This window comes from Rousettus aegyptiacus, unplaced genomic scaffold (assembly GCF_014176215.1).
Source record: "Rousettus aegyptiacus isolate mRouAeg1 unplaced genomic scaffold, mRouAeg1.p scaffold_m13_p_14, whole genome shotgun sequence".
Classification (NCBI taxonomy): domain Eukaryota; kingdom Metazoa; phylum Chordata; class Mammalia; order Chiroptera; family Pteropodidae; genus Rousettus; species Rousettus aegyptiacus.
The window spans coordinates 48,257,582-48,280,419 of NW_023416289.1; the positions used below are offsets into that span (position 1 = coordinate 48,257,582).

Genomic DNA, 22,838 nt, shown 5'->3' on the forward strand with positions numbered 1-22,838 from the left:
AACTGTTTGCATCCGTTCCGCCTGACTTGCTGCCCCGCTCACCCTGCCACCCTGACTGACTGACAGAGCCTGTGGCCTCAGCTTGGACAGCCCAGCTCAGTGGCTTGCTGGAAGGAGCCACCCTGTTCCCCCCTGCCCCCTGTGCCATTGTGCCAGGAGGCTATTGGCCTCGGTAGGCTGCTGGCCCAGGTGCCCAGTCAGCTCGCTGTTCTTGCAGATCCAAAAGCATGTCATCTGAGGCCACTGACAGCCTGGGGTGAGTAGGCCCAGGGCTCGATGTGGTTGGTGGGTATAGTCCCCTGGAGTCAGGTTTGGGGACCTGAGCTAGCCCTCATTCTTTCATCCCCAGATGGTTACCGAGCACCTGTTATTTGTCAGGGGTACAGCAGTGAATAAAAGGGACACGCTCCTGTCCCCATGGAGCTGACAGCCTTGAAGCTGTTGTAAACTGGGGGTTCACAGCTGTCAGTCTTTGCCTAAACAATTGCTCTTGCATCTGGAGCCAGCGATGCTATGTGCTGGTTCTGTCTTCTGGTCCATGGCAAGCACGGGACTGGGGTCACAGTGATGTAAGTGTCTAGAAACACAGCAAAGGGCATTCTGAGGGAAAAAAAGTAAATAAAGGTGCAGGGCTTTCTAAAACTACTTGATAGAGTGAGTGCCTTCGAAATAAGGGGAAATTCAGGATCACTTATAGATCTCACCAAAACCAGCAGGTGAGTCTTAGAGAGCTGGAGATTTTCCTGCAGGTACCATGGTCATGTCTATGGGAGGTAGGGAGGCAGGCAAGAAAGTGCTATAGAACCTTCTGCTGCTTTCTTATTTGGCGTCGTGGTTTTGGTATGGTCAGGGAATGAGCTATTCCCCTATAAGTAAATTTTGCAGATAACCCAACTTACTTTTAAAACACAATGTTTATTTAACATTAATTATTTGTGATCCTTTTTCACTGCTATAGTTTCCTGCCTCCCTAAACTTAGACTTAACGCAGTATACATTTTTGATTTCTTGAAAGGAGTACCTGCTGTAGTAGTCGTGTGAGGCCTAGTGTGTGTAGAAGCAGATTTTTTTGGCGGGGGAAGGGTTGCAGATTTTTCAAGTGCAGAGCAAAGGTGGTAAGACGTGTTATAACAAAACAGTAGTACTCTGAAGACCCACTGAAAATGGTAAGGAATTTTACTCTTATAGCAAATGATTCCGGGCAACTTTTTGAATTCTTATTTCTACTCCAGATCATTTCATTTCTCGCCCTGTCACTCTGTGAGCTGTTGCTGCTTCCTGTGGTCGGTTGACCGACGTTCAGTGGTCTCATGTGCTGATTCCAGCCTCTGCAGGCCAGAAAACCACTTTCATTGGACTTGCTTCTGAAATGTGAATTGGCAGACTGTGTCGGAGCTTGCAGAACTTTACCAGGTGCCTCGTGCCGCACTTGGCTGGGGTAGATGTGCAGTAAATGTTTTGCGAGTAGATGAGTGTCTGCTCGCTCGCTCCCTGGTTCTGCCGCTGGGTGAGGAGACGTGGGCTGCTCTCCATTTATGTGACACCATGGACTCTTCACTGGTCTTCTTGGCCACTGTTCTTGGTGTCCTAGGAAGTGAGTGCGGCATTGTCAGTTTGCAGATGGCATATCTATAAACTGCCCCCAGGCCTGTTGCATTTCTGCACCAGACTTATGACTATTCAGTGCCCTACCTCCACTTTCCTTTTTTTCTTTAACTGTTGGGAAAAACTAGTCTGGTCATACCAAGGATTAACATTATAAACGTAGTATGCATTATAGCGTTTGATTCAGGTATGTTAAACCAGGTTGGAAGGCACTTAGAACCCTGAAGGCATCTGACTGTGAGACCATCACGAGGCGGTGCTCATTTCAGTCACATGTTCCAGCAGTTCGCTCCGGAGAGTCTGGCCCCATCACTCACCATTCCTCTTCCAAGTCCTCATGTCTGATCCTCTGAGATGAACCCTTGGCAGAGCCCAGCAACTAAGCCAAGAACCAGTGATTTGATACCTAGCCAAGCAGAATATAGGTTTCTGAAGAAAGGCCTTTTGTGTTGGTGTAATCTGTGTATGTCGGTTGTCTGCATCTGTTTAGGGTGGCAGTGTGTCATCCTCATCTTCATCGGCACTGGCAAAGCCGTGTGAGAAGCTGGCTGGCAGCCAGTCATAGGAATGAGCTTGAGCCAGCGACAGAGCTCGTCTTCCCAGGGTGGGCACCCCGTGTGTCTGATGTCCCCAGCTGGGTCAGAGAGGTGGGTCTCTGAGTGTTCCAGGCCCAGCTCCACCATGGCTGGCTGAGGGACCTGGGACAGTTGTTTTGTACTTTGCGAGTGGTAGATTTTCTCTGAAAGGAGGGTGGTCATCGCTGTCTGCCCCTGAACCTGTAGAGACTCACGGTGCAGGTAGAGGGCCTCTGTAGACAGACTGCAGCGCTATCCCTGCCTGGGACGGGCCCCGCTATGCAGGGGTCTCCCAGACTCTAACACGGCAGTGTCCTCCAAGTCTGGGTTGCAGATCCAAAGGCACGTCATCTGAGGTGAGACCCGCATCACCCCCACGCGCTCGGGCAGGTAACAAAGTTATGAGCCACAGATGCGCCTTCTAAACAACGGGTTAGTTTCTCACGTCTTGGAGGCTGGACATCCATTGTCACGGTGCCGGCAGGGTCAGGTCTGGGAGGGCCCTGTTCGGGGTTGCAGATGCTATTTTCACACTGTGTCCCCACAGGCAGGCGGCCTGCAGAGTTCGCAAGGCCTCCTGTTCAACGGTACTGACCCCAGTCACCAGAGCTCTGTGCTCGTGGCCTGGTCACCTCTCAGAGGCCCCCTCCTCAGCATCACAGTGGGGGCAGGATGTCAGCCTGTGCACACCTGAGGCAACATGATGTACAGACCATCGAGGTCTCTTAGTCAGAAAGTGGCACCTGTACCTCAGGAGTGTGATGTGGCCCCTAGGCCAGGCACCAGCCACCCTCTGTCACTGACTCTCAGATGTACGTGTCCGGCGCAGCAGCCTCTGCACACAGGCTGGGCTCAGCCCCTCCTGGCTGGCTGGCTCCACTTACCTGCATTTCTTGGATCGCGCTGATGTGGGATTTTCTTTTCAGAGCTGTCAGAGCACACTTCCTACTTTGCCACCGCAAGGTCCTGGCAGCCACCCCAGCTCTGTCTTGTGCAGGCAGCGCCGGGGAGGGGCTGCAGCAGTGGCTTCCCAGGGCGAGTCCCAGCCAGACGGGGCTGCTGCCTAGTTCCCTGCCCCAGTGAGCAGCCCGTAGAGGGGATGGGGGTGGGGTGGGGATGTGGGAAACCTGCAGCAGGCCTGGGCGGGGGTTTCGGGTCCTACAATGGAGCAGAGGGCAGAGCCAGCCCAAGAGCACTCAGGGCAGCCACACTCGGCACGAACCCCGCCCTTTCCACCGTGTTCACCGCCACTGCTTCCTAGGGCCATCCTCTAGGTCCCGAAGGCTGCCACCTGCCCCTTTTATAGAAGGGACCCCAGGGCTTAAACTTGTTAACTGACACCCAGAGCACAAAGCCGCCGACACCCCACAACCTGGGCCTGCATACTCATGGCTCATGGCCACAGAGAGACAGCTGACCCAGTCACTGTGAAATGTCCCTGGTCATAGGGGTTGGCTGTCTGATGAAGCATCACTCTGGCCAGGTGACGAGGAATCAGAGCTGTGTCCCCCCAAATTCACATGTCGACCACCCTTAACCCCCATGTGACTGTACTGGAGATAGGGCTTTTGGGAGGTAACACGGTCACCTTAGATCGTGAGGACGGGTTCATGGAGGGACAGTTGTCTGAAGGCACCGTGAGGTGTCAGTGTGCCAGGCAGGACGAGAGCTACCTCCACAACCCACGCTGCCGGCACCAGAGCGCAGACTCCCAGCCACCAGGGCCTTGAGAATTGTGGGCCGTGGAAGCCACCAGCCAGAGCCGCCGCCAACAGGCCTCCGCCTGCAGTTCCCAGTGCCCCAATCTGATCTCAGCCTGCGGGCCCCATTCCCCTAGGTAAGGGGTCCCCTCTCTGCTGACTCGGGCACCTGTGACTAGTCATCCATGCCTCATGTCCCTGAGAGTGAAAGCATGACCTGGGTGTCCCTGGAGACTCAGAGACCATCTATGCTGAGTCGGGAGCCCTCCCTGGCCTTGCTCGGCGTCCCCCGGTCCTCTCACCTGATAGCACATGATGGCGCCGGAAGTCCTGCCAGGCAGCTGGGGCCAGTCACTGGAGAGCAGCACATCCGCCCTCCGCTCCTTGTCCCTCCTTCCCGCAGACACCATTCCCAGGCTGGTACGGCCCTGTCTGGAGCCGCCTCTGCCCAGACCTTCAGTGCTTCCAGAGAGAACAGAGGTGGGTCTCTCCCTCTCCATCTCCTCCGTCCCCTACCTCAGTGATAGGAAAGAAACAAAGTGGTGAGGACCAGGGCACCTGGGAGAGGATGCCATTTTTCAGTACCTGGATTCATTTCCAGCGTCCTCTCTCCGGAGAAGGATCCAGAAAGGACTCAAGATGGCCGCGAAGTCTGCTCCTGTGTGCTTTGATACAGTGAGACAGTGTCTGCGTGATTTGTCTTAAATGAACAGGAGTCGGATCTGCGGTGATCCGACAGAGAGAGCCAGCACCCCGGTCGTATTCTCTCTATTTCGGCACCGACTGTTCACTGGGTGCAAACTGAGCTGTTCGCTCGAGGGGTGTGTGTGTGTGACACGGCAGTGGAAGTTCTCCACCTTCGACCCAGAACAGCCGGGCGACTCGCCCAGGGCCACTTGACCGGTGGGGGACTGGAGCAGAGGCAGGAAGCAGAGATCATGGCTGCTCAGCATACCACAGAGCAAGTGCAAGGCTCAGTGTCAGCATCTTTTGATCTGAACGTCGTTGGCGACCTTTTGGGTTCCTCGGTGCCCTGCTCTGTGTGCGGGTGGAGATGGTGTCTGACAGGCCGTTCCCTGGTGATAGGCTGTGCCAGCCCCCTGCCCCCGTCTCAGGCTGACGCCTGGGGCCTTGGTGCAGTGCTGGATGGGCTCTGTGGGAAGCCCCTTTAAGTCGGTGCCTGCTGTGGTACTCGAAGGGAGGGACAGGTGGCCTGGCAGGCTCAGGGTGGGCCACCTTTATGAACAAAGGTCACAGACTGTGATCTAGTGACAGCTCCGTTGGGAAGGTGTACAGTGAGAAAACACCATGTTGTAAGAGATTTCCCTGAGTTACATACATTCCTTTAATTCAACGAGACTTTCATGTCCCATGGTGACACTGTTGAGCTGCTGCTACCTTTGGAAAGCTCGAGCAGTCTAAGGTGACATTTGACCACCTTATGACGTGGGAGCAAGTGACTGGATAAGGTAGGACTAAGTCCTGCCCTCACCTTCCCCCCACTCTCCACCCCTGGTCAAAAGCCCATTGGCCACTCTCTCCTGCTGTCCAAGGCCTTGGGCGTCCGGGTCGGGCTGTTGGCATCCCAGCTTTGTTTCCCTGCCCCTAAAGAAAGTGCTTAACCTAATGCAGGCAATAGTCCGGCTGGGCTCAGGACATCAGGCTGCCACCTCGGGGCCACAAGCCTGCCCGAATCATCAGCAGTGGTCTCACCTTCTGAGTCTCAGTGCTGTAGGATGGCTTGTCCCGGGCCTCCGAACCCTGTTTCTCGTACATCTAAAGTGAGGTTCCAAGGACAGTGCTGGCTAGAGGCCCTGCTTTGGCTCCCAGCCAGGCAGGCATTGGGGCTCTTGCTGCTGCTGGCGGTTGGACCATTTCTCTGCGACCTGCTGCTCTATCATAGGAGGTCCTGCAGGTAGACCTCCTACATCTGTGTGTTTTCTACAGTCCAGGAACATAAAAGTCATGGCCCCTGGCAAGACACTCTCTACACCGCCAAAAACCTCTCAACTCACTTATTCCATGGGCATCTGACAGCCAGCTCTGTTTCTGGAGGGGACCGACAGCCCTCCCCCACCCCCCGCGCCTGCCACGAGGACTCTGCTGTACCCCAGTGAAGGTCAGGAGCCGGGCGGGGGTGGTGTTCCAGCTGAGTGCTTAGGTTCTGTGCTCATTCACCACCAACTGGGAGTTGTCACCTTTGCATTAGCATGCCTGTGCCAGCCAGACTGGCCAGCATGGTACCTTCTTCCAATCATGCGTCTTCTGGTGATAGCATTTTAACAATGGAGTCCCCCCCAAAAAATCTTGTTCTTAATTTTTGTCCCAAGGGAGAAAAGACACTTCTAATAATGGTATTATTATTAATTACAAAGTGGCATTGTTGGGCTGTGCTACCAAATTTGAAGCTAATAAAGATTTAAATAAATGCTTTATCAATAAAGTATATAATAGGGCATAATTTTCTCAGCCAGTGTCAGAAGTGGCAATGCTGAATTGTCACACTTTAAGTCTTTAAAATTCCTGCTGGATTTGAAGGTATTAACAAGTCCCTGTCAACATTCTCTGAAGGTTTTGATGTCATTTCAGCTATTGAACTAAAATATGTGAACTATTACTTTGTTGATTTTGTTCTTAAACCAAACTGCATTATCATCTGAGAGAGTGTATTCTTAAGGTATTGTTAAAAGCCCTTTGAAAACTTGTAAATCCCCATAATTTATGTTTCTCCTGCCTCTGCCGCTTCATTCCTTCCTTCTGGTTTTAATTTGAATGCAGTCCTGTCAGGGTGTGTACCTGTAAAGTTGTATCTTTCAAAGTACAATTTACAGGCCTGACCATAGACTTTCCAGTGCTCCTGACCTCCTCTGAGCTTCCTCCTACAGCAAGAAGTGGGCCCTGGGTCACCCAGCTCTTTCCTATTAGAATGGTCTAGTCCAGGTCACTTGAAACAGATCTGATTTGGACATTTCTTAGTTTGTCGTGCGGGCCTTGGGAGCAGACTGGGAAGGCTCCACTCTAAGCCCATTAACTGCACTACCCCATTTCTTAAAATGTACACAGCTGTAAACCTAGACTGCTTCAAGACAACGGTCCCATTTATCTAAACAGTCCTCCTTTTAGACTCGGTGGCACTGATGGAAACGCAGATAAGGAGTATGGATCGGAGCAAGGATCTCTGGTGCCTGTGCTGAACTGTTCATTCCCCTCACAATCCCCTTTTCTTTCCAGGACTTGTGTGCATACGGAATAGATTTGTCTGTGTCTAGCATGTTCTGTGAGCAAGGCTGGGGGAGTGGGCAGGTCAGGCCGCGGGAGAGGGTGTCGTTCTTTACAGGTTTAAGGACTCTGGCTGCCCTGTATCCAGGGGAGAGGGGGGCCGGGGACTTTGTTGAAGCCGGAGTGTTATGAGTGCCCTTCCCAGGCGTCCTTTCTCCACAGCGGCCATGCTTTTGTCACGGACTCTAATAACTTTTTAATGGGTGCAGAACTGTGGGAACCTTTTCCTTGAGTTAGAGACTAGATTTATTTTTGCTCCTTTCAATATCACTTAAATTAAGGTCAGGTAAGGAGCTAGGATTCTCTTGTTTTTCCTCCATACACTACTTCCCTGTGTTCTCCATGGTTCTTACTGGCATGTTGGTGGGGGAAGGGCCAAGGGGCAGCTGGGGCTTTTTGGCAGTTGACCTGGGGTCGTCGTCGTTTCAGGTCATCGTGCAGTCCGGCCGCCACCCAACGGTGCTGCAGAAGCTCTGCCAGTTGCCCTTCCAGTATTTCAGTGACCCTCGGCTGATCAAAGTGCTGTTCCCTTCGCTTATCGCCGCTTGTTACAACAACCGTCAGAACAAGATCATTTTGGAGCAAGAGATGAGCTGTGTTCTGCTGGCCACGTTCATCCAGGTACTTCCTGTGCTGTGCCCGATGCTCTTGAGAAGTGAAGTGAACCAGCTGTTTATTTTTGCCATCCACATTAACTTTCAAAAAATTTATGTATTTCTGTGCTTGAAAATTAATTTCTAAAATATCAGGGTAGTAAAACTGGGGTTGAGTGTTGTGTAATTTCTGCTTGGAGGATTTCAAGGAAAGGATATTTTTTTCAGTTAATGAAATGCTAAACCCTCACTAAGGAAATAATGTTTAAAAAACTGCCAGATTTTCTTAAGGTTTTAACTGTTACATTCATCTCACATTTAGTCCAGCTGTAAGGAATAGATAATGATTACTGAAGATCAATTAAAACTTCAATTTATTTGTAAATGTTTAAATGAATATTATATCTACAGACACACACGTGTGTGTGTGTGTGAAAAAAACCTGTCATGTTGCTTTTATAAAAATCTAAAACTTTTAACTATAGCCTTATATTTTTCTGATCCAGTTCAATTCTGTAGGACTGGAATCAAAATCTGCTGTAGGAAAGCATCTAAATTCACTTCATCAACTGGCAGTAGAAAAGTCAACTTGGCTATTCTTTAGTACTTACTAAGAGCTGTAATTATAGATCACATTTCCTGGAAATCTTCCATTTTCTTTCCAATGTTTCACCATAAAACCAATGAGTTCTTGCTCCATGACGCACATGGGATTAGCAGACAATAAGATAATAATAACAGCACAGAAAGGAGAGCTATGCATTTGTATTGTCCCTTGTTCTGGCTAATATCCATAGATCCCTGTTGAAAGGCTGTGATGGTGCCCAAGACCTTCTTCGGCTTAGAAACAATTAGTGGTTTACGCTTTTTAATGATCAACTTATAAACAAAACTAGGTCAATTGTTTAGAAATGCTTTATTTTCCACTCAGTTTTGCTTAACCCTGGCTTCCATTTTCTAAAAAAATTTTCAAAGATATTCAGACCTACAGGTAGGGTACGAATTTTCATAGAACATCTTATGGTTAAATTAAAACCTTAAAAAGTCATATGATGTATCATCACACCAACATTTAGGGTTCTTCATATAGTCTTGGAGCCTTCGGATTAAACCGAATAGAAAATACGTTATAGAGAATGTCAAGGCTGTTTCCTAATGTTCAGATTATTCATTCTTTCATTCAACAGGTAACTTGTGAGTGTGCTGGACACTGCTCTAGGCACTGGGAATAGAGCAATGAATAAAACACATAAAAAGTCCTGCCTTCATAGGTCTTTCAGTAAGGTGGGAGGAGTCAAACAAAAAACAAAGGAGTAAAAGCAATAGCAGGTCAGGTGGTGGTAAGTGCGGTGGAGAAAAGTAAGGCGGAAAAAGGGGACGGGGATAGCCAGGCAGGTGAGGCTCAATTTTTAAGGCATGAGTGGAGGGGCCTCAGCCAAGACAGTGATAGTTGAGCAAAGAGCAAATTTTGTATCTGTAGCAACTAAGTCTCATGTGTTCAACTGCTTGGACACAATTTATAAAAATACAAATGATGTTAGAATGTAAAGATCATATATATCACTTGTTTTTCATCTAGTATTGATCTCAAAGTACTACTAAATCCATTTTATTAACATTTGACACATTTAAATGTAAGAGAATGTAGATTTAACACACATTCAATGTACATTTTAACACACGAATGCTGTAAATAGTACAGAAATGTCTTATAATGCTTCTTTGGGATAGAATGTTAAATTAGGGGAATTAAATCGTTTTTTTTGTCTATTAATAGTGTTCAGGGGAATAAATGTACATTGGATTTTGGTTTATAAAATGGTCCTGCAAGGTCCCTGTGTGTTAGATTATTAATAGTCACTAGAAAATGATATTAAAAATAGGAGCTGGTAATTTCTGAAAATTTACATATTATCCAGTACATTTTTCATTTTCCATCTAAAAGTAAAATTACCAGATTTTAAGATTTAGCTGCATACTACTTGAGGGCTTTTATAGTTGTGCTTTAAAAAAGTGTTAAATTTCTGGCAATATGTTGACTAAAGTGTTTAGTTTATCAGATATAAAATGAAGCTGTGGTTCCACAGTCAGCAGCTACCTGGCCCTGGTGATACTTAGCAAAACGTTAAGGCATCACTATTTAACTTTGTGAGAATCTGGACCACATAACATCAGTTTCTTCACCTTTTCTATTTGGGCTACAAAGTAATCTTAAAAAAATAGTTGCCTCAGAATTCAGCAGCATTTTTAAAGCCTCCCTCAGTGCAATTATCTGTTTGTATAAAAATTGCATTGGTATAAAAATCCTTTTCTCGTCTCTCACAGGATTTTGCACAGACTCCAGGCCAGGCAGATAACCAGTCTTATCAGCCCAGAGGTATGTCTCTATCGAAATTAAACGTCATGTGTTTGTTAGGAGAATAGATGTGTTTCTCACTCCACCTTCTGGAATTGTTAGAAAATCCAATTTATTACATCTCCTAAAATATTTGCTATTCAGATACCAAGTATGTTTCAACGAGTAAAGAAATTGATTTTGTCATTAAGTGGGAGTGCATCAGAATATACAAAGAAATCTATGCAAGTAAAAGAGAAGCACAAAACGTCTTGTAAATCATACTCATGCAAGATATAATAAATGGTGAATAACTAAGTTTATTTAGTAATATAGGAGACAATCAGATCGTTAATGTTGGCCTGCATTACTCACATAAATACTGAACTCACATAGATTTGGTTCCCTATCCATGTTCAGAATAAAATGATCAGTGACAGGCACCCATATGTCCCTCCGTAATTCAAGTACTTGAATTTTGTTTTACGTGGAGAAAAAGCTGTCAGATTACAAGCTTTTTCCTCCTGTAGTGTTCCTCCTGAGGTGTTTCCTGTGATCAGAGCTGGAGATGTAGAATTCTGAAGTTCACTTTTACTTTTAAACCCCTCCGCTACCCAGACTGCAGCTTAGGTGTGCAGGTGCTCTTTGAGGTTGTGACAGTGTCTCAGATGGGGACCTGGACCCAGCTTCCCCAATTCTTCTATTAGTTTGATAGTCTTTATAAAGTGGCCAGAGGCCCACGCCCAGCAAGACCCTCTTGGGTACCCACCAAGTAGCCCTCACTTGGGAGGTCGTCTTAGTGTCTCTCTCTCTCTCTCTCTCTCTCTCTCTCTCTCTCTCTCTCTCTCTCTCTGTCTCTCTCTCTCTCTCTCTCACACACACACACACACACACACACAATTATCTGTACTGGGCAGGTGCTGAAAAGTACATAGAAGAGAATACAAGTAGAGCTGTAACATTATCCTGAAAAAAAAGTCACGTTTTAGTAACTCAGGTACCCAGAAAAGTAAACAGAAAGCTGTGCCCCTCCTTATGAATTCAAGTCAGCATCACAGTCAGTGCCACTTGTCTGAGCCAGATTAGTGTGGAGGTTCAGTTCTGCCCTAACTCAGTCAGAAAAGAAAAAAAAGTGGGGGCTACTTGAGAGATATCAGCATAATGTGTTACTATTTCTTACAAAACAATTTTTTCAATTTTGAATATATGAAAATACCTAGAAAAATATTCTGATGTTTTTGAACTGCATGGCATTTTCTTTGCCAGTAAGAAGCATAGACATCCCTTTTTCTTTTCTCCTGACTGTAAGGATGAATCATCATTAGCTGCATATCTGGCAGGCAAAGTCCCAGGGGCTGCCTCTGTCTGCCCGGTTGGCTGGGACCTCTGGGAGCCTCTGAGCCTTCTTTCTTTTCCAGCAGACCATCTTCTCTGCCTCCAGTGCTTACCCTGATTACAATGAGCTTAATCCACAAAACAGTAAATGGGGAATTGGTCCCTGCTTTGCTCAGTCATCACTATATTTGGTGACAGCTCATATATGCTTACTTGACTTAAAAAAAAAAAAAGATGACACCTTACTTAGTTGTCAGTTTGTATTTTTGACATCTGTTCCCCTTTTGCTTAGGTTAAGTCACCATAAAATGCTTCAAGACATTTAGAGTTCATTGCCCAGGTGAAGCTCTAAATGTAAAGCAGCTCCGGGTAGTACCACATCCTTCTCCCCAGGAAGAATTGTGGTTTGCAGGGACTCGCTGCTGCTTGGTGACTGCTCAGTCATGAGAGTGTTTGCTTTCTGCACATTGGTAGTTAATGAAGCTCCTAATTCTTCCCTTTACTTTGTTAGGTGAGCGACTGAATGTCAGATTGAGCATTTTTAAAGTTCTATTGAAACTAAAATCATGTTTTGTACCAAATAGACTATTTTAGAAAACAAGTCTAGTTTATATACAGATATACCCTGTCAAGGCTAATTTAAGGATAAAAGATATGGTTGTCATTGTGTTGTGATCACCATCCTTATTTTCGACTATTTTCTTACTCTAGATTCCAAAAGAAGTTTTTTTCATTATGTGTTACATAGAGATTAGTGTCTGAATATGTTAGAAGCACAAAATAGATTGTGATTAAAATATAGTTTTTATAGATAGTGATATAGCAACTACCTTGTTTATTTACATATACTGTATCATGGTTTGTTTGAAGTTTATGTCTCCATTTTGTGGTCGGATATCAAAATAATGGCTCAAACTTTGAAGAATTTCTCTTTATAATTTAATTATTTTCCTTTTTTCCTCTCAGGAAGATGCCTTTGTTCCCAAGACTATCTTGAGCTGGCTAACAGATTTCCTCAGCAGGCCTGGGAAGAAGCTAGACAGTTTTTCTTACAAAAGGAAAAATAAATGTTTGGGTGGTTCTGTATCTGAGTACCCTCATTCATATTTTAAATTGTTCAAATAGACATTCTCACTTCCTGAAGAAACTCATTCTCACATGTGTATACTCCCTCTGTGCTGTAGATATGGTATATACTTTGAACTATTTATAATGACTGTAGATACTTTAACATTCTACTTGCTGATTTTGCAAGTTGAATTCATTTCATTTATGCACAATATCTTGGAGTCTAGTAACTTCCATCCTATAATATATGCTTTGTATTTGTAACGTGGGTGAAATTAGACAAAAATTAGCAAGTCTGCTTTGTTCTTGTAATAAAATAACTTATTCTGTTTGCAGTGGTGACTTTTCTGGTAAAAACAAAACAAATTTGAAAGAAAAATGTTACTCCAACCCTGGTAGTATCTTAAAGAGTTAATTATAGTGACGCTGCCATAAACGTTTGTGTGTGAGGTTTAGGGTAAAGACGCAGATGGCACTTTTGCATTATAACTACATGCAATCCTTGGGCCTCTGGATGTGAGTTTGGAACCCTGCAACCGGGAGTCAGCCTGACCCTTCCCAGCAGACAGCAAGAGAGCCTCGGGCACTGTGGACCCAGAGTTATTCTGCAGAATGAGCCCAGTCTGGGAAGATCAAGCACAGTGAGTCCCCATGGGTACTTTGTGAAATGAATGTGAACTGAAGCCACCTCGGGATGGGGACTGGTGAAGTCGCAGGTCACAACGGCTCCTCCGGCTCCTCCGGTGCGGTGCGTGGGACTTCCCTCTCCCCCGCCCCCCCCCCCACCTTTCCCCACCTGAAGGGAGTGCGCTAAGAGGGACACCAAGTGACAGCGCAGTCTCTTCAGTCGCGACAATAAAGATCTGGGTGGAAAATGGCCTGAGTACGAATCGGATGCAAGACTCAGGAGGAGGGCTGGAAGACAAGTTTCTTCGTATTTTTTTTTAAGGCTGACGGTGGGGACGGCTCATGCAGCTGCCGCGTGCTGCCTTTTCACTGGTTCCTAAACCGAGAAGAAGGCAGCCCGATGTCACCACCACAGAAGCCGGTGACCGTACCCTGAGCGCTCGGAGCTCCCGCCACCGGGACCCGGGGCTCCACTGCTCAACTAAACTGCAGCCGGCTCCTGCGGACTGGACTGGCCCCCAGGGCACAGAGACCCCTCCTTCCAGGACTGTGGTGCCTGGACCGGGGAGGTCCCTTGAGAGGAAAAACCGCATTTATGAGACTCGCCACCCAGACGCCTCAGGGTACCAGTCCAGAGCCACCAGTGATGGGCACACTGCGGCGCGGCGCAGCCGCAGCCACCTCCCGGGAGCCACCCGCGCTCGCAAGTAAACCCGTAACCCAGTCCAGCCAGGTTCCTCCCCAATGAGCCAAGCCCCTGAGGCCGCTGCTCCTCCAGGCGGCTGGGGGGCCCTGTAACCTCCATCCGACCTCACCTCAGTCCACCGGGGTCATCTCTTTCCGAGCTCCCTGCCAGTAACCTACCTAGGGAAGTGTCCCTCTTCACCACCCCACTGTCCCACTCCCTCTCCCTGCTCTCACACCCCCAACACGAGTCTCCCGCCTCTGTCCCTGAAGCACCCCCCAAGGTTCCCTGTCTCAGTGTCCAGCCACGGAGGTGCCCTCATCCGAAGGTTGCACTCACCTGGCACTCCTGCCCATCCCCGCAGCTTGCTGGGGGCCCGGACTTGCTTTTTAAATGGAGCCCTTCCCCCACAAATCCACAGCTGGGTCGCAGTGCAGGACTTGCTTGTGACTTTTCCTCTCCCATTACTGCTCTAACTCCATGCACAGTCTCTGTCAACAAGGTGCCGTCCGTAATTGGTTACCCAGTCCTCCTCATTGCATCCAGTCCCGGTATCTTGAAGAAAGTTTACCTTTACATCAATCAGACCCATATTTAAAAGCCTCTAATCTTCCCTACATCAGCTTAATAAACTTTGAATTTCCTGCTTTTATCACAAGTCCACTGGGAACTTCTCTGCAAATAGTTTATTATTCATTCATTGTTTCCTCTCTCCAGCACCGCTGCTATTCAGCTAATTCTGCTCTTTGGCGAACACTCCAACACCGGTATGGGAAAGCGGGGCTAACTCAGTGTGTGGCAGTTTATGCCACTCCCCCAAAGCTGCAGTGGCAGAATCTCACATTTTCTTGAGAACAGTTTTAGACAATGTCTCACACCTAGTAGTAGCAACTCTGACACAACTGAGCTTTAAGCTATTCCATATTCAAAATCGAAAGGATGATTTCTGTCTTGCAGTTCATTCACTATTAGTTTATTGGGAATACTGGTACAGGGCCTCTGAATTTCCCAGAATTATGCAGCCTTTCAATCTGCATTCTTTGTATAAAAGCCAAAAGTTTTTCCATCTCTGGGAATCTACTGCCTCAATTTCATAGAGCTATCCAAATTATTAGATAAGTCTTTGGAGACTATTTTATCCTAAAGTGAATCTAGTCAAATAACAAACTCCTGTTTTCCACCTATGGCCTTTCCTACTGAACTGACTTTTTACTAAAGTGGGGATGTCACTTTACAAGTCCAGTAAACAAAATACAACATTTGTAATTGTTACAGGTAATTTAATTTACAAGAAAATCCCTACTGTATTACAGAAGATGTTTAAAAATGACCTGGGAGCCATTAAAACTGATAGTAATGTAACTAACCAAAAGTAGATCCGACACCAGGGACCATTGTAATAAAGCTTCAAAATCAACTCCTTTCCTTGGAAAACAATGTGCCACTTTGGGCAGCTGGCAACAAACTACAGGGGAAAAGTTAATGATGTTTGATACAGTAAATACAGATAGACACAGGCATCCCAAAACACAGTAGCTGCTTTTATCTGGGTAATTTCTCAGTATTCAAAAATATCAAAAAGAATTAGATTTTTATCTATGGATGATAAAGAGATGACTAGACAGATGTTTCCATTCATGACATTAAAATACTGCTGTCTGTCAAAATCAACAATTTAGAGCTAATTAACAACCATTAATGAAATATTCAAGAACCTATTCCTTTTTTTGAGATGACAAAACCCAATATTGTGGATAAATTAAAATTTTCACAAGTTAGATTTCTGGGAAGTTTAGCCCTCTATCCAATGGCCAGTCAAAAGGTAAAAGGAAATATCTGTATTTTTGTTTGGGAGAGAATGGCCTAAGTTAAGAGACCAAAGCCTCAAAGAGCCTAACCCTGATTATTAAAACCGTTTCTGGATCCTTGAGAGGTAAAGCTGGTTCTCATTAACATGACATATCTCTTCCCTTATCTCTAAGTTTACAGCAGGTTTCCCAAATCTGAGGGGAAGTGTCCTGCTTAATTTTTTGTGCCAGCATCACCTTGACTTTCAGGAAGCAAAACAGACACGTGGCCCAATTTCCCCACCACCTCCCATTTTCTTTCGATAATTGCCCGCCCGTCTGCCAGCCTTCCCTCGCAACGGGGCGACGGTGCCTGCCGTCAGCTCTGCTGTCCAAGCAGCCACAGCCATGGCTTTTAGCAGAAGGCGCCTAGTACTCCATCCCTCCACCACAGCTGCCCCAGACTACCTGGGCGAAGAGGGCAACCGCTCCCTACTCGGGGCATTGCCGTCTTTCAAAACAAATCCCGGGCAGAGAGCGTTATACTTGCGGGTCCATTTAACTCGAAGGACAAGGAAACAGAAAGCCAAAGTCAGCGGTTCCTCAAGAGTTGCGGATGGGCTGCTTGGCTGGCAGTCCCGAGTCCCGCGAGTGAGGCTGCCAAAGAGTTAAATATTCGCGAAGTGGAAAACCTGAGCCCGCGTTCCGTGCGCTGGCCCGGCGCTGCTGGAGATTCGGTATCTCTCGGTTATTTCCTGCGAGCTCTAAAGCCAGTTTTCAAGAAAACAAGTGGCAGGGTTTGAAATGTCACACCGAGTGACCTGGGCCATACCCGCCCCTGCATTCAGGTCTGCAAAGAAAATAAACCGAGGACACGCCAGACTGCGTCTGGGTGGACCAGCGCGCCCAGCGGGGCCCTGTGGCTCCCGCGGTGTATCGCTTGCAGGTGATGCCGGCGCAGATAAGGGGCCGCCGCCCGCCTCTCCCCGTCTAGACGGGAATTAATAACCAGAGAGACCCGCGAGTCGGCGCCCGGGAAGTGCCCCGTCCGCCCGGCCCCGGGAGGCAGCGGGCTCCGGACCGGAGACCGAAAGGAGGCCCCGTGCATCGGCTGAACGTGGGATGAGGGGCGCGGCCCGGGCCAGGGGCGCCGGGAGCTGAGGCCCGGCTACGCAGAGCCGGCTCATCCTCGCGCACCTGACCTCGTCTGGGAGTCGGCCCCACCGGGGCCGCTCAAGCTTCGCCGTTTCCCGCCCAAACGTCGGGCCCATCCGCCGCGCGCGCTCGCCGGCCAGCGCCCCGGGCAGGGGCGGGGCCGCGGGCAAGGGCACGCCGCCTCCGGGCGGCCACGCGCTCCCCTGCGGCGGGGCCGCGCGGGACGCACGGACGCAGCCCCGCCCCCGCGCGCCGCCCAATCGCCGCCGGCCCAGCCTGCCCCTTTGCCGCGCGTGGGCACGCGGTGCGACGGCGCGCGAGGCGCGGGCGCGGGCCCGAGGGGCGGCCCCCCGCGGCGTCCGCGACACAGGACAGCGCGGCAGCGGGGTGTGATTTTTTTATTAAGATGAAAATATTCGTCCCACTATGAACTGGCTGTTCTTACAATAAATAACAATAACTTACGTTTTGTTCGGCAAAGGCTCATACGCTCTGTTCTCCGTCGACGGATAACTTAAGCATTTTCAAGGTAAGTCCCGTTTCTAGCTTTTCGGCATTCATGCGCTTTGCGGGGTCGAGGCCTGTTCCTCTGGGCTGTCGCGTCGTCTCCGCGCGGCGCCCCAGGAGCCGCGGGGATGCGGCCGCAGGCAGAGGAGGGTGCAGAGCTAACGCTAGTAAATCCTGAATTCCGGTTCTGAAAAAATCCAAGTCCTGGGAGCAGTGCCGTCCTGCCTGGCGAAAGCGGGTGCGTCCTGGCGCTCGTGACTGTGACGACGCCTCTCCGTCCTCTTTAAATAACAGTAATAACAGTTACAAAGGCGGGAGCTTTCGGCGGACTGGGCCTCAGCACGGGCGAATCTCATGCAGGGAGCATGCGCGGTCCGCGGGCTCGGGGTCCCCCTCACGTCTCCACCGGACTCGGCACCATGCTGTTGGGCGTGTCGGGGAGCTGCGAGGACAGGGAAGTCACGTCGCTGCCGGAGGAGTTGCCTAGGGAGCCAGACTCGGAGAAGGACACCTGGAGGCACAGGGGCGAGCGGTGAGGACGCGCCCGGGCCGGGGCTCCGAGTCGGGGGCCGAGCCCTTCGGGAGGCGACTGAGTCCCTGGGCCTCCCCAGTGAGCGCTCCGCTCGGAGAGGCCTGGCTTAGGGCGTGTCGTGGGCCGAGGTGAGGTTGCAGCCCCCCGCCACCAACCACCGGCTCTCCTGCGGCCGTCCCAGCCGCCCATCTCACCAGAAGCCCCCCACTCCCCAGCCACCACCTGGGCTTAATCGCGGAAGCCCTCCCGCGTCCTGAGGTCTCGCGGCCAGGGCCGGGCCTTACCAGCTGCTGGAAGGCGGGCTGGTCCAAGTCACTCTGCAGCGCGAACTCGCTGAGCGCTTTCCACGGAGGCTGGTACGTCTGGACCTCGACCGCACTGCCCTGCACGGCGCTCTCGTGGCGGATGGGGCTGCCCGCCACCAGGGGCGTCCCGGTCAGGCCCTGGAGGCTCTTCGGGACGAGAACGAGGGGCGTGGGGCGCGCTCGAGTCAGGTCTTGAGTTTCTGGCCACCTTTGAAACCGGGGTCCCGGCACTGGCGTGCTCTTTGGGGCCTGAAGCGCTCTCCCGGGAGGCGCGCGCGGGACCGCACCCGAGTGAACCCTCCTTCCCCAACGAGGTCACCGTGGACCCGCAAACTCGCCACCAGGGGCCACCCCAGCCCTGGGAGCCGCACGGCGAGGGAACGCGAGGCCTGCGTTCCAGTCGCGACAGGCACGCGGGCACAGCCGGTCCGCCTTGGCCTCAGAGCTGTGCCCCGGACCCCAGCTCGGGCCTTGCCCCTGGGACCGAGACCGGACCTCAGACAGTAACTGAGCAGCCCGTCTGGACAGTGCCATCCCCAGATCTCCCCAGAACCCGCCCACCAGACCGGCGCCGGCCTCGGCCTCTCACCGTCTTGTCGCTGTGCTGCTGCTGCTGCAGTTGTTTCATGAGGATGGATTTCTTCTTGTCCTTGCAACGCTTGTTCTGGAACCAGACGCGGATGACCCGCGGGCTCAGGCCGGTCATCTCTACCAGTTGCTCCTTCATGAGCGCGTCGGGCCGCGGGTTAGCGGCGTAGCAGGTCCGCAGGGTGTGCAGCTGCTTCTCGTTGAGCACTGTCCGCACGCGGGTCGTCTTCTCCGCCTGCTTGTGCGCGTGCGGGCGCAGCGCGGGCTGCCGGCCAGCGCCGGGGTCTGCAGAGGGGTGCGGGGTGAGCGAGGGGCCGCCGCTCCGTTTCGTTTCCCTGACATTCGTTCATGGCGTTGAACTCGCCTCCTTCTGCGTTTGTTCGCCCCACCCGGAGGGCGCTGTGCAGTGTCGTCCCTTCCCGACTCCCCGAGCGCGGAGCGGCCGCTTCCGGCCGAACCTCCTGCAGTTACCCGACCCCCGATGCCCGCACACGCCTGCGGGACAGGGTTCGCCCTCCAGAAGAAGTGAGAGTCTCGGAGGAAGAGGAGTGGGGCGCTCCAGGGCGCTGGAGGTGGCGTATTGGGGGCTTGTCCCCCGCTCCCCGGGGCCCACGAGGGGCTTTCTCGGCCCCTCGGGGGAAGAGGCCACTCGGACAAGGCCGCAGAGACCGGCCTGAGCGCGGCTCCTCCCTCGAGATCTCAGGGTCCCCGGCCCAGAGGCGCCGGCACTGCCTTCGCCCTGCCTCGGGTTCTCTCCACCCGGGAAACGGCCCGATGCCCGCGTCGGGGCGGCAAACAAAAGGGCGCCGGCTCCATCCCCTTGGCTCCCCGTCTGCACCGGGTCTACATGCCCCCTTCCCCCGCTCCCCGCCAAGTGCTTTTAGGTCTGGACAGCCATCCACAGATAGTCCGCCCTGCTCGCTTTCCTCGTTCTGCAGGGGAGTGCGCCGAGGGCCAGACACAGGGGGCCGCTGCCAGGCCGCACTACAGCAGCGGCGCAGCCTGGTCTGGGGACTGCAGCTTCCGGCCGGTGCTCGCCGCCCGCCGGGCACAAGGGACCCCCAGCACGCACTCAGCCCCCACCTCCGGCCAGCCGCATCAAACGACTCCCAGAGGCGTTTTCTGGGGCCCTGAGTTTGCCGTGGGCCTCTCCCTCCACGCCCATGAGCACTTGGCTAAGTTGTCCACCCAACTGGGACTCAACACCGACATACCCCTATCTCCACTGGTCTTCAGAGGCTAGGCCTGCGCTGGGATGGAGCTGTGTCCCTCACACCCCCAGGCAGGCCCCACTTCAGTCCCCGTTGTCATTCCCGCTCCTAGTACCGCTTCCCACGCACTGACCACGGAGGACATGTGCTCCACAACTGACCCTCACGCACGATTACGGCTCGCACGGACCCACAGGCGCTGCCCCGCGCGTGCTCCCCAGGCTGTGTCCCCAGCAGGCGGTTCTGCATTCACAGGACCACGCATCAGGGACATTTTCGTGCCCGCGCCAGCGGCCCGTACACGGGCCTTGGCACGGGGCGGCTCACCTGAAAGATGCAGGCCGCGCGCGGGGAGCGGGCCGGGGCTGCCCGGGCTGGTGGCCGCGGCGCGCTCCAGCAGAAGGCCGTGGTCGGCGCGGCACAGCAGCTCGTGCTCCCGCAGGGAAAACTCGTCGCCGGGCAGTAGCTGGCGGCTGCACACGGAGCAGCGGAAGCACTCGATGTGGTACACGCTGTCCCGCGCCCGCATCACCAGGTCGCTGCTGCTGAAGCCCACCTGGCACTTGGCGCACTTGATGCCGAACAGCCTGTGCGCGCGGGGCAGGGTGTCAGCGCGCGGCAGCGGGCCTGGCCCTCGGGTGGGAGCGGCCATGCCCAAGCCGATCCCGCGGCCCCCGCAGCCTCACCTGACGTAGTCCCGCTTGCAGTAGGTCTTCCCGTCTCTCACGAAGCACGTGCACGTCTCATCCAGGTACTGGCTGCACTCGGCGCACTTGAGGCAGGCGGCGTGCCATTCGAGGTCTGGGGACACCCGCAGGATGAACTGGTCGTGGATCTGACTCCCGCAGCCCACGCACGTGGCGGTGCCGGGCTTCTCTGCGGAAAGAGTGCAGCGAGTCAGGCCAGCCAACGCCCGGCTGCCCCAGCGGGAACTGCACCCACAGGAAACAGAGAGCAGACTGTCTAAAGGTCCAGAGAATTGGAAACGAAAAAACAAAATCAGAATTTGCGAAAGCTTTTTGTTCGCCCCCCAACCACCGAAAAAAATTCACATCACTCATTTGGACACAGCCGTTTTATCGATTTGTGTTGTAGCTAAAAAATGGTATCGTAGCTGAGAAGAAAGAGTAAGTGGACACTGAAGATCTGCGGACCCGCTGCGTCCACGCTGAGCGGGGTCGGGCCAGCCCGTCCCTCCCGCAGCGACTCCCTCCAGTCCCGACCGCACGTCGGCTTTCACCGGCGTCTCTTCGCGTCCTCGCCGACATTTATTGGTTTAAATCTTCCAGATCGAGCTGGAGAAATCTTATTTGCAAGACCAAAAAATAAGCGAGCAAACAAAAACGCCAAACCCCTGAATCACCCCTAATTGCCTTAGCGCAGAACGAGCAGATTTTACAGCCTGAGGCCAGCCCCGCAAGCTTGAGAAAGTGTTTAATTATGAATTAAAACAGCAGGATTCCAACGGATCAGTCGTCCTGCAGGCCAAAGGCATTCGTTTGGCTTCTTCTCCCCCAGTGCCCTGGCGAATGGAAGCCACTTGTAGAATCCACTACGCGTTCTCCTACAGCAGAAATACCGCCTGTGAAGCACAAACACACCCGCAGCCGCACAGAGAGGACTTACTCTTGGAATGATCCCCCATAGCACCCAGAAAAGGATAGTGAAAAAGAACGTCCACCATGCAGAAGGAGGAGTGCGCCAAGGGCAGGTTGGGCACAGTGTGAGGGTCGCGCGCCCCGCCGGCTCTTTGCGAACTAACTCGGGCCCCGCGGACTTGCAGGACCCACCGCACCGGCCCGCACGCAGCATGACGTCAGCACGCAGTCGCCGGGCCGGGCCGGGGGCGGGACCTGCGGCGTCACCAACCTCTCCAGAAGCGGGGTGCGGGGGAGGCGATGGGGACCCGCGGCGGGTGGGCAAGCGTGCTGGGTGGAAGGCGGGTGTGGCGCGGGATTGGCTGCAAGGAAAGGGACAAGCCTGATTGGCCGGAGTGAACAATAGAGCGCAACCCCCTCCCCGAAATCTGCGTCGAGCCTCCCTGCCCCGGCCGGGTGTCCGGGCTGGACCTCGAGTCACCACGCAGATGTCCCGAGGGCGCAGCCGCTCCCAGCTACCTCCTGGCCTTGCGGGGCGCGCCTGGCCGCGGAGGTAGATACTTGGCGTGTGGAGGGGGCTCGCCTTCCAAAGCTCCTCTTTATAAGGACAAAGTTGACAAATTCACCCTCTTGGGATGAGAGGCAAGGAAGGAAGAGGTGGTTTGCTGGACACGACCAGCAGCACACAGCCGGCCACCCTTCTCTCATGCGCCTTTGTTCTCAGGACCCGTGCTAGGGAGAGAGTCCGGGAACGACCCCGCGGTTTGGATGAATTCAGACTTCCCCACCCGCCGCCTGGGGAAAACTTCTCTGAGTCGGGACACTGGGGCGGGGGCGGGGGGGGGGGCGCCGGACGCAGACTCGGGAGACGCAGGCTGATTCCAGCGTCAACTTGCACGTTTGCGGGTTGGGAGGTTGTCACCGGTTCGCTTCGTTCCTTTCTGCACCCAAAGCGCACAGCTCCCTCTAGAAACAGTGCTGGGGAAGAATGCGTGTCCGGCTCCCAGAAGAAACGATTTTTATAAACTCTTCGGTTACATTTCACTAACCAACTGCAAAGCGAATAATCAGAAACAAATGTGGCGGGCCAGGTAATTTACTATCTGCGGCTGCCGGGCCGTCCTTAGAAGACCCGCGGCTTCTGAGCAGAGTCCTGGCATTTCTTTCAAAGAAATCGCTGTGGGTTTTGTTTGAAAGGGTTCGGAGAGCGGTCTATGAATTATAAATAACATTTATCCGACCGTGCTGGTTGCTGTTTTCCCATTAAAAGGGCACCAAGGACCTGTGAGCGCCGGAGGGGGCCCGGCGAGCGAGCGCCTGGGGGTGGGGGGCGGAGAACGCGTCCACGGGTCC

The 22,838-nt window shown here is 52.1% G+C and overlaps 2 protein-coding genes across 8 annotated transcripts in view; one reads left to right on the forward strand and one right to left on the reverse strand.

Moving 5' to 3' along the window:
- SCAPER (S-phase cyclin A associated protein in the ER) overlaps window positions 1-12,825 on the forward strand; it is a 197,247-nt gene extending 184,422 nt beyond the window's left edge. For both annotated transcript variants that reach the window (XM_016125783.2, XM_016125786.2), the window contains exons 30-32: window positions 7,589-7,780; window positions 10,078-10,129; window positions 12,389-12,825. In XM_016125783.2, the coding sequence (XP_015981269.2) occupies window positions 7,589-7,780; window positions 10,078-10,129; window positions 12,389-12,489 (345 nt within the window). In that variant the 3' untranslated portion in view covers window positions 12,490-12,825. The remainder of the gene's footprint in view (window positions 1-7,588; window positions 7,781-10,077; window positions 10,130-12,388) is intronic.
- Window positions 740-21,701, reverse strand: ISL2 (ISL LIM homeobox 2). Of its 6 annotated transcripts, none has more exons than XR_004954304.1 (8): window positions 21,514-21,701; window positions 20,574-20,763; window positions 20,215-20,474; window positions 18,678-18,961; window positions 18,068-18,235; window positions 17,210-17,762; window positions 4,183-4,392; window positions 740-1,587 (listed from the first exon to the last, which is right to left on the reverse strand). XR_004954304.1 is itself a non-coding variant. In XM_016125508.2 (6 exons), the coding sequence occupies exons 1-6, from the start codon at window positions 21,569-21,571 to the stop codon at window positions 17,646-17,648; spliced, it is 1,077 nt and encodes a 358-aa protein (XP_015980994.1). In that variant the 5' UTR covers window positions 21,572-21,701; the 3' UTR covers window positions 17,125-17,645. The 6 variants fall into 6 exon arrangements, 2 of the variants coding, with proteins under 2 accessions (XP_015980994.1, XP_036087724.1); XR_004954303.1 differs by lacking the exons at window positions 740-1,587; window positions 4,183-4,392 and adding exons at window positions 12,940-13,493; window positions 14,142-14,357; XR_004954301.1 differs by lacking the exon at window positions 740-1,587 and having other exon boundaries at window positions 3,231-4,392.
- Between the last annotated feature and the right edge of the window lie 1,137 nt (window positions 21,702-22,838).